This window comes from Gobio gobio, assembly GCF_949357685.1.
Source record: "Gobio gobio genome assembly, chromosome: 7".
Taxonomy (NCBI): domain Eukaryota; kingdom Metazoa; phylum Chordata; class Actinopteri; order Cypriniformes; family Gobionidae; genus Gobio; species Gobio gobio.
The window spans coordinates 49,163,633-49,175,363 of record NC_137103.1 but is presented as its reverse complement, the minus strand read 5'-3'; the positions used below and the strand labels follow the sequence as shown (position 1 = coordinate 49,175,363).

The window sequence follows — 11,731 nt, the reverse complement described above, 5'->3', positions numbered from 1 at the left end:
TTTTTTTTGCTTTAACAATGTGTAGTGTCATGCCAAAAATGCTGTTTAATATTGACTCAAAGAGATTTATCCCACTGTAAAAAGTTGCTGCCTTAAAATTTTAAGTACAATCAACTTGAATGTTAAAGTCATTTCAATTGACTTAAAAAAAATGTTGAATTGTGTATAACTTATAATAAAAAAAAATTACAATTGCTTAACTTATTTTGATGAGTTAAAGAACTGTAAAAAAGTTGATTGTTCATATAATTTTTACAGTGTAGTTTATCATTTTATTATTCTTATTTTTTTTTATAAAAACATATTATTTTGTTTTATCCCCCTGCAATGCTTTAGCGATACATGTTACATGTTATTTCCCCTGCAATGTGTACTAAAATATGTAATGCCAAAAGAGCAAAATTAATTTGAAATGAATAGCTAGACTTGAGTGAATGTTCATTTTGATCAGGCCTGGGACACACTGGAACGTGGATCACATGCCTGAGAACGAAAGGGAAGGACACACAGCAGCCTGGGAAAGGAAACAGACGTCCAGAGGCTTAGTGGCTGTCATTGCGAAAGCAAATTCCCACTCTAATTAGCATGAAGAGTTTCAGTGACTGTGTACATGCTCTCTCTCTCTCTCTCTCTCTCTCTCTCTCTCTCTCTCTCTCTCCACGAGTGCGGATCACAGCACAGGCTCTGAAGATACTTGAATTTATCCTCCAGCATAAGAAGGTGATGTAATCTGAGGGGCTGCTCCAAAGGCAAGGTAAGTGCATATTATAAAAGATGGATTTGTATTGAAAAAAATATATATATATATTAGCAGTTGTGGGAGGTGCTAAAGATCATGCAGAAAATGTCCACCTGCTATGTGGGAATGGCAAAGCGTTGGTCTTAACATTCTGACTATTATCCATGCTGTACAGATGAGTGTACAAACTCAACCACTGAGCAATGAGATTACCTAGAGAGCAAATGTTCTCCTACTGCTCAGATGTTTCTCCTGAAAAAAAAGACATTCGTTTTTAATTTTCAAACGTCTAATCTAAAGTCTCAGAAGAGATCTTGATGTCTCACATTTGCCAAAAATCATCAAGTCTGCAATCAAAAGCCAAAGATGTTAAACTCAAATAATTATTATCAAATTCATCCAATATCAAATCATTTGAATTGCAATCACAAATGTTAAAGCTCTTTCCCAGCTAACAAAAATGTGTTCTAAGAACGCTTTGCTAATGTTCCTATTAAGTTATAAAAACTTTATTTCGAAATGATCTCTGAACGTTGAAAACTTCCAGCTTTTTAAAAATGTTTTAAAAATACTTATTTGGATGATAGTTTACCCAAAAATTCTGATTTATTTACTCACCCTCAAATTGAGTTTCTTTGTTCTGATGAACACAAAATATGATATTTTGAAGAATGTTGGCAGACAAAGAGTTTCTGCTCTCCATTGACTTCCATAGTTTTATTTTTCATACTATGGAAGTCAAAAGAGACCAGAAACTTGGTTTCTCATATTCTTCAAAATATCTACTTTAGGTTGAGTAAATGATGACAGAAATTTTTGGGTGAACTATCCCTTTTAAGTTACATTCCACTTGATCATTCTTTAAATATTATGGGAATGATACTTTTTGAGTGTTCTCTGAACATTCTGAAACAAGTAGTAACATTTAAAAAATGAGAGACGAACATGAACTAAAATGTATCTGGAAAAAAAACACTCATGAACTGACGTGTGTTAAAGTTTGCTAACATTATTAAAGGATTAGTTCACTTCAAAATGAAAATGTTCTGATATTTTACTCACCCCCATCTCATCCAAGATGTTCATGTCTTTCTTTTTTCAGTCAAAATCCCAGATGAAGAATAGGGTCTTATCTAGCGAAACGATCTGTCATTTTTCAAAAAAGACTAACACAAACATCCTTTAGCAAAAAAAACTACAACAACAATGTCGGACGATTTTGAAGTTGAAGATGGAGTGTTTTTTGGCAAAGGGCATTTGTATTAATCCTCGCACATTCACTTGGGGCAGTACTTCCACCTACGTCTAGCGTGACCTTTCTGACGTGATTGCGCAATCTATGGGTGCGTCTCAATCAGCTCCCTAGTTCAGTAGTCAGGGCACTGATCAGGGAGTCGGCTCATTGACGTATTCTGATCACTGTCCTGACTACTGAACTAGGGAGCTGATTGAGCCACATGGCACGCCTTGGCACGTCGCAGAGCAGTGCAAGATGAGCAATTTAGGTTAAAAAGTATATTTATTGTTTATTTTTGTCTTGAAAATGATAGATCATTTAGCTAGATAAGACCCTATTCCTCATCTGGGATCGTGCAGAGCCTCTGAAGCCCTTTGAAACTGCATTGATTTGGACCTTCAACATTTTGGTTGCCATGGAAGTCAATGGTGTGGAGAAGAATCCTGTACTGTTTTCCTCAAAAAACGTAATTTATTTTCGACTGAAGAAAGAAAGACATGAATATCTTGGATGAGATGAGGGTGAGTAAATTATGACAGAATTTTCATTTTTGGTTAAACTATCCCTTTAAAGTTACATTCCATTTTATCATTCTTTAAATATTATGGGAATGATACTTTTTGAGTGTTCTCTGAACATTCTGAAACAAGTAGTAACATTAAAAAAATGTTAGATGAACATTAACTAAAATGTATCTGGGAAAAAAACACTCCATGAACTGTGTGCTAACGTTTGAGAACATTATTAAAGGATTAGTTCACTTCAAAATGAAAATTTCCTGATTTTACTCACCCCCATCTCATCCAAGATGTTCATGTCTTTCTTTCTTCAGTCAAAAAGATATTATGTTTTTTGAGGAAAATATTCCAGAATTTTTCTCCCCATCATAGACTTCCATGGCAACCAAAATGTTGAAGGTCCAAGTCAATACGGTTTCAAAGCGCTTGGAAGGGCTTCAGAGGCTCTGCACGATCACAGACGATGAATAGGGTCTTATCCAGCGAAACTATCGGTCACTTTATAAAAAAAATTAAAATGAATATACTTTTTAAACTAAATTGCTCATCTTGCGCTGCTCTGCGACGTGCCACGGATTGCACAATCATGTCGGAAAGGTCGCGCTAGACGTAGCAGAAGTACCGCCCCCGTGTTTACAAGGCGCACATGCGAAGACTAATACAATTGCCCTTTAGCAAAAAAATGGTAAAACAACAATGTTGAATGATTTTGAAGTTGAAGATGGAGTATTTTTTGGTAAAGGGCGTTTGTATTAGTCCTCGCACGTTCGCTTGGGGCGGTACTTCCGCCTATGTCTAGCGTGACCTTTCCGACGTGATTGTGCAATCCTTGGCACGTCGCAGAGCACTGCAAGATGAGCAATTTAGGTTAAAAGTATATTCATTTTCATTTTTTTTTTTTTTTAAATGACAAAAGAATATTCATTAAAAAAAGTTTTTTTTTTTAAATGACCGATCGTTTCGCTAGATAAGACCCTATTCCTCGTCTGGGATCATGCAGAGCCTCTGAAGCTATTCGAAGCCCTTTGAAACTGCATTGATTTGGACCTTCAACATTTTGGTTGCCATGGAAGTCTATGATGGGAAGAAAGATCCTGGAATCCTGAGAAAGACATAAACATCTTGGATGAGATGGGGGTGAGTAAAATATCAGGAAATTTTCATTTTGAAGTGAACTAATCCTTTAAGGAACCAGATAACTTTAAAACATTCTATTAAAGGAAAAATGTTGCCAGAACATTAGCTAAAGTTCTGAGAACGTTCCATGTTAGTTAGGTTACTATCAGTCTGTCAGCAAATCCCCCCTTTTTTGACAAAACTGATACTTGAATGAAATTTTACTGAGAGCTCCATTTAGTTTCCAATTGTGTTCCTAAATTTGCACCTTTGAAACATATGTAACACTAATGAATGGTAACTGCGTGTGTGCTCCATTAAGTCTCATGAGTTATGAAGGAGAAGTCTCTGAGCAATATTTTCCTTTGGGTTGAGACTAACTTTCCAAAAGCCATTTGATATATTTGACTGTAATCTGAACCCTTGTTTTTGTAAATAAAAGGTCTTTCACACATGTTTCATAATGAAGGATGGTGGGTGTAAAACAAATGTGCAAAAGCTAACAAGTGCTTGCGGGAATAATGAGCCTTTTTGGAATATTTTGACACTGTTTGAGCCCAGCTGAGACACATGCTGGTGGAAAGATTGTTCCATTAAATCAGAGCCAAGAGAAAATGTGCATCTTGCCCATGTCAGTAAAAGTCAAGCATACTTAGGAGATATAAATCACCAAATGTGGGAGACTCATCAGAGGGGAACTCTAAACAAGAGCTCTGGAAACATGATAAAGTGAGCAAATGGACCGCAGCCATAACGATGTCAGCCGAACAAAGAGACCACTTAAATATTGTGCTTTATGAGACCACCTCCTCCACCTCCTCAAGCCTGCCGAGGCTTATATTTCTCATCAAGATAAAGAATACCCTTTGGGCCAGTTTCACGGATCTGTTTGAAAGGCATCGCACCATTAATACAGGCATTGTTTGAAATGTTTAACAAAAACTAACAGGTTCTCTGCTTTTCTCAGAATTCCTCAGGGATGGAGAGAAGCGAGGCCTCTGTGATTTCTGCCCGTTTCATCATGTGTTTAGCGTTCGCAGGTAATCACAACTGCCCTCTGTGCCTTTGTGAGAGATGCAACAGACCCTCCCTCTTCTGTCTGTATGGCAAGCTAATGCAATTAGTCCAGAGGAAATGGCCATTTACAGATGTGAAATCATCCTTTGTGTAAATTATATGTCTTTTAGTGGCTAATGCATCTTTTCTAATGCATCTTTTTTTACTTCGTCCCAGGCTTGGTGGAGGGGGCAAGAAAGGCCTGGATGCTGCCAGAAAGGTGCAGGAAACTGCCATGTGACAAAGTAACCTTTGATGCTGCCGTTCATGAAAATTGTGTTCTGCCGTTCACTCAGACTATGGCAACCACTGACTACCAACTCACTTGTCCCTGGCCAACCACTAGAAGGTGAGATAGCTGATTGTTATATTAGCTTGACAAAACCAGTTGGGTTCGATTTTTTTGAAAATCCCCAAATACTTTCTGACTGTAACTCTCCTAGAGCAGGGGTCCTAGAGGGCCACAGCCTTAGTTCTTGATGTTTAGCTCCAAACCTGCTCCAACACACACCTGGGCTGCATCCGAAATCGCATACCTCCCTACTATATAGTAGGTGAAAAACAGTATGTTCGAATTCACAGTAGGGTACAACAGGTCTAAAGGCACATCGGGGTAAAAGGCACCTTTGATTTTATTTTCCTCTAAACTACTAGATGGCACAAAAACTTAACGCAGAACTTTCCAAAACATCTGATTTTCAAGATGCACATGGCAATTTGGCTGATCCTTGATGCGAACATGGGCAGCAGCATAAAGTTTATTCTATGCTAATTTGATCTGTTTTGGCGACACAAACAGGATTTGTGAATGGCAGTGAAGCGAAGTAACTGACGCTGGTAGGTCACATGATAATGACAACATGGCGAATGTACACTCTAAAAAAAAAAGGTTCTATATGGCACCAAAAATGGTTCTTCGTCGTAATCATAGAGGAACCACTTTTGGTGCTATATAGCACCATATCTTAACATGTTATGTATATGGTAGCGGTGCTATATAGCACCTTAGTCAAAGAACCGTTGAAGAACCGCTGAAGAACCGCTGAAGAACCGCTGAAGAACCGCTGAAGAACCACTGAAGCACCAAAATTGGTTATATAGCACTTAAAAAGGTTCCCCTATGATTACGAGCCAAGAACCATTTTTGGTGCCATATAGAACTTTTTTTTTTTTTTGTGTAGTACAGAACGTCCAAATTACATTCATACTACACACACTCATAATATTTAGAACATACTTTTTTAGCTGTCATTTAAGTGATTACTTATTCAAAATACCTACTCAAGAGAGTATGCGATTTCGGATGCAGCCCTGTAGTTTTCAAATACAAGAGATGGTTAGGTTGATCAGGTGCATTTAATTAGAGTTGAAGCTAATCTCTGCAGGGCTGTGGCCCTACAGGAACCAGCCATTTACATGACGACACCACTTTCATCTAAAACCAGAAAACTTTTTATGTGTTTTGGCCGTTCATTTACACAACAACAGCGTTTTGGGGGCCTAAAAATGTTAACTTTTGAAAACGGGATTCAAAGTGCATGTTTCTTTACAAAATGACATTACCAACTATTGGCCTGGTAGCAGAATACAAAATGTTTTGTCGTTTTTGTGGATCCTACCGATCTATCTATCTATCTATCTATCTATCTATCTATCTATCTATCTATCTATCTATCTATCTATCTATCTATCTATCTATCTATCTATCTATCTATCTATCTATCTATCTATCTATCTATCTATCTATCTATCTATCTATCTATCTATCTATCTATTAGTTGTTACAGAGCAGATCAAATCCTTGTTTTTGACCAAACAGCATTTAATAAAAAAAAAAATCCACTTAATCTTATTTTTTTATTATATAAATGCTACAGCCACTGTAATTCATTAAGCAAGAACATGTGGACATCAAAAAATGCAAACCCAGAGCGAAGGTTTAAACATTTATTTTGAAATCGCGGAGAAACAACAATTTGCATATTTAGAAACATATTGATGTATTCTCCTGTGTAAGTGTAGGTTTATAAATGATAGCCCTATGCTATATTATGATTTTTAAATAGTTTTACAAATCGTGCAGCCTAGAAAACTGTCTAATAATGCTGTTCATGGACTCTCGTCCGTGGAATGCTCCACTTTCGGTATTGACAGCCCTACAAATATATCTTTCCCATGATTCAAAGCATAATGAATAGCATATTAAAATAATTTAAATTATATGACATTATTGCATTAGTATCAAAGACAGATGCGATGGTCAAATATTTAACGCAGCATTACGTAAGGAATAATTAACGACGGGCCGTTGAATTATTAGAAAAATAATGCACACCCGGGGTGGTGATGCGGTCACGACGTGAAGCGGATTATTTTTCTAATAATTCAACGGCCCGGAGTCAATTATTCCACTTATTCTACGGTTACCACACCTCAAGACATCGATCCGATGATATACTTAAAGGGATTCGTCCAGTTTTTGTACTTAAATCGCTAAATGTGAGTAGGACTATTTCTTCCGCGTCTCATCCAACGGCTCTTTTGCTAGTTCCGAAACGTCATTTTAAAGCTGGTAACAGAGGCTTGAGCCATTGATAGCATTCTACTGCAGTTATTAATGAAATAATTAGAAAGAGAGCGAAAGCGACAGAGACACACACAGAGAGAGAGAGAGAGAGAGAGAGAGAGAGAGAGAGAGAGAGAGAGAGAGAGAGAGAGAGAGAGAGAGAGAGAGCTTGTGTGAATTAGGCTACCTCTGTGCATCTCTAAACAGCGCTGTTATTACCTCGCTAGTGAAAAAATATAAATATTAAAATTTCCTTAAGGATAATCGTCTGTCATGTTTTTTTTTTTTTAAACCTGTAATTTCCGTTATTACAGTTAACTATGCGAAGTGATATGGAACTGTAATGCGGTCAAGAGAGCTGCCTGGAACTACGTTCGCTGTGCGTTTCCCAGAAAATAATTGCACACCTCAGAACGTTCATCAGCCAATCAGATTCAAGCATTCAACGGCCCGTAGTATAAACACATATAATTAATCTCACCCATTAACTTCAATAGGCAAAACTTTCACGTTTCTGAACGTGGGCAACCTCAAAGTGATGCACGGGATTCATCTTGGGCTTTTTTGCTTTTTTTGCCTCTCAGTGCCAGACTGCTGTTGTCTTTTTCCAGACATACAGTTGTCAGCCAGCCGTAAATATGAGGTGGGACGGATGCATTTCACGTGTGCTACTGCATTCACTGTAAAATGCAGACATTTTTTATATTTATATTAATATCAATATATATAATGAAGGGTTTCTTTTGAGGAATAAAAATGGTGCCACCCCTGGGAGTTGGTGCCCTATGCAAACTGCATACTCTGTGTTTAGGGAGCGGCGGTAGGCCTACTGTGTCTATCTAATGGGACAAAAATAACAATATTTCCGCAGTTGGGATTTGAATGACTCCTCCTCGTAAAGAGTTCGCAGTCCAGAGTCATGGGAAAGTCAAGTCCTTCTGCTTCCCCTGGGTCTTTGTAACATCAGATTTTTATGAACAGTAACGCCAAACCCAGAGCATGACTCTACACTCTTCAATCTTCAAGACGGCCAGTCCATGTGGGTTGTCTTAAACCAAAATATTTAGTCCAAGTAATTGCATATCCCGATGAGCCAACAAATTACAGCGTACCTTCAACTTGACTTCTCTGTAGTGCCAGGGCTGTCGCTACAATTCAGGGGGCCCAGGACAACATTTTTATGGTTTGGCCCCTATTTTCTGCTAATGAGTAGGTTAAATGAATGGTTCTCAACTGGTGGGTTGTGACCCACAAAAATGGGTCACAGTTCTATACTGAGAAAAGCAAGAAACAAAAAGCCTAAAATTGTCCTATCTATACATCATCATATAATAATAAACAGGCTTATCAATTTGTGAAAGCGAGGAGAAAACATTTCCCATATCTTTTACTGTTGACGTTTAATTAACAGTATTTAGTTCATGCACTTCTTGGTACTATTTGTACATTTGTTTAATAGACATTCAATCATTTTTAATGTAAAAAAAAAAATGTACCTGCTGTTTCTTTTGGTCTCTCAGATACTACGTCAACCTGATGATGTGCCTTGAGAATATGAGTTCTGTGACATGCTGTGACGCATCCTACAGACACCACGTGCTGGTGGATATCCATGAGGTGTATTTCTCCCGGTGCTCATACATGAAGGATCCATGTGTGCCCATCCTGCTGCTGCTCATCGTCCCCTGTGTCATTGTCCCGCTCATAATACCGTTACTCTGCCAGTACTGCAAACTACACGAGTATAGACTGCCAAACAACAACTAATAATGAGAACGTTTGTTTCTTTTTGGAATGGATAATATGAATGAATCAGATCAGAAGTATTCTCAGATGTTTTGAAAGGCCTTATACTCACAATATATCTGCAATGATACTTAATGCACTATTTAATTGGCTAACAGCGTTTTGGGGGCCTGAAAATGCAAACTTTTGAAAATGGGTTTCAGAGTGATAGGGATAGGTGATAGGACAATATCACAGCTGTCACTTTTGTCACCTGTTCGATTTTTGAGACGTAAGTGTTCATTGAATCGATTGTAAAATCGATTTTCCATTTCTAAAGACGTTTCCATTTTCAACACCAAATATAGGCCAAATCCACGGACAACTAACAGGCATTAGGACGAACGTAAACAGAGCGCTTGAGACGCACAAGTCAGCAATATTTCTGATGATTTATTGCCGTGAAGTTTCGTGCACAATGACAAATAGGAGTGCAACATTCTCGAAAAACAATAAGCAGAGTGGACTGCCATAACATCAATGAAAAACATAACTGGAGGCTTCAACATGGCTGTGTTTACGATTAGAAATGTCAAACAAATTTCGCCTAAGTAGGCGATTGTAGCCCATGAAGAGGTTGGGGGGGGGGGGGGGGGGGGGGGTTCACTGAAGGACTAGCCTACATTGAACATGAAGTTTGTGTAGGATAAACACGCAGGGTCATTCTCCAAATCAGACAGTTGACTAGAAACATCTGTCGCAGTCTACAACAGGGCTGCATTTATGATTTAGGCCATTCAAAAATCTCCAAAATTATTTTACGTTATGATCCAATCCATTATAGACAACTGTTCAAAAATTAAACTTTAAATGGACTTACTTGAGAACAGGCCATGTGGGTTTTTTTTTAATTGAACGTAACCAACACTTAGGCTAGGCAAGTGTATCATGAAACGTGCAAATAAGGCTCGGCCTATTACAATTTATTGGACAGGAAAACAAGTCGATCAACATTTTCGGGGTCCAGAGCAGAGCGTTTTTTTTATTCACTATGTCCAGCTATTGAGAAGACGCGCTGCGACCGCACTGATGTCCCAGGGACACTCAGGTACTTCATTGCCAGCTGCGCACACCATTATCCGTCTGCAATACCGGAGGCTGCACTTTCAGGACCGCATTTCTAGGGCCGCATTTCTAGGACCCTATTTTTTTTGTGACAGCGCCACCTACCGAATTGGAGAACCGCAATCCCAGGAACGCATTTCCAGGACCCTAGTTTTGGAGATCCGAAACAAGTCAATCTACCCCCAGAGTCATCCTTGTGTATTCCCTCTGTACTTGAAAATGTGATTGACTTGATAGACCAAGGCAGTATTTTAACCCATTTTTTTTTTTTTTTTAGGTTTTTAAAGATTTATTACACCCAAATACTGCTTTCTTTATTGCAATTAAATCTGGTTTCTAGGAATGTTGAGTAATTATTGGGTCCAAGTTGCATAATTTAATAACTCATCAAATAAAATAAACAAGGAATGGTATATCCTTTTCAGTCAATCACATTTTCAAGTACAGAGGGAATACACAAGGATGACTCTGGGGGTAGATTTAAGATATATTTTATAAAATAATATATTGCAACAATTGAATTTGAACACACACAAAAACAAATTTGCTCATGATGTGAACTACATAGGAAGAACTTCATGGACAACGTCTGCATTGACTCCTAAGAGAGAGAAAGATAGAGAAGTTAATGAAATAAGGAACATTGAGTTGAACTTGTTCAACTCTCTTATTTTTTATTTAAAATTGTAATTTTTCAAATCTTAGTCACCACAGAGCACACACATTATATACAATACAAAATTAAATCAATCTTCATACCAAATAATGTTCATATTACTGTTATTGCATACTGTTCAAAGATTTGGGTGAACAGGTTCTTGAAACATGTCAATAAAGCGCATCTGAACCGAGAAAAAAAAAATAGAGAGAGATGCAAGAAATCTGAATAGAAATAATATGACATTTCCTGTCCTTTAAATATTTAAAATACACATTGCAGCAGCACTACCTACCAACTGGATGCTGTCCCCTCTTTTCAACAAGTTAATTTTATATAAATAAATAGACATAAATTAGGGCTATGTCTAGGACTTGACCAATTAATTCATCTTTTGTCATACTTCTGCCTGCCCTGAGCTGTGTCCTTGAAAGCACTTCATATAGAGTACAGTACAAAATACATGACACAATCTAACACGTGGAATTTTGACAGTCAATTATTATGATGGCCTCTGTTATGCCTGACTATAAAAATGTAATATGTCTCAATCAACATTATAAAACCATGCCAAAATGAAGAGACGTACTCATAACATGTCATGTATTGTGTGGTAACGTTAAAGGGTTAGTTCACCCAAAAATGAAAATTCTGTCATTAATTACTTACCCTCATGTCGTTCGACACCCGTATGACCTCCGTTCATCTTGGGAACACAAATTAAGATATTTTAGTTGAAATCTGATGGCTCTGAAAGGCCTCCATTGGCACAATGCACGGTTCACTCTCAAGACCCTTAAAAGGTACTAAAGACGTTGTTACAAAGTCCATCTCACTACAGTGGTTCTAAAATAACTTTATGAATCGGCGAGGATAGTTTTTGTGCGCAAAAAAACCCTAAATAACGACTTGTATAGTGATGACGATTTCAAAACACGGCCTCATGAAGCTTCGAAGCGTTATGAATCAGTGTGAATTTTCATTTTTGGGT

At 37.7% G+C, this 11,731-nt stretch overlaps 1 protein-coding gene across 1 annotated transcript; it reads left to right on the top strand.

Moving 5' to 3' along the window:
* Window positions 1-689: 689 nt before the first annotated feature.
* LOC307129532 (uncharacterized protein) lies at window positions 690-10,819 on the top strand. Its single transcript, XM_079822033.1, has 4 exons — window positions 690-754; window positions 4,578-4,650; window positions 4,844-5,015; window positions 8,753-10,819. Exons 2-4 carry the CDS (start codon window positions 4,590-4,592, stop codon window positions 8,997-8,999), a joined length of 480 nt encoding a protein of 159 aa, XP_079678159.1. The 5' UTR covers window positions 690-754; window positions 4,578-4,589; the 3' UTR covers window positions 9,000-10,819.
* Window positions 10,820-11,731: the final 912 nt, after the last annotated feature.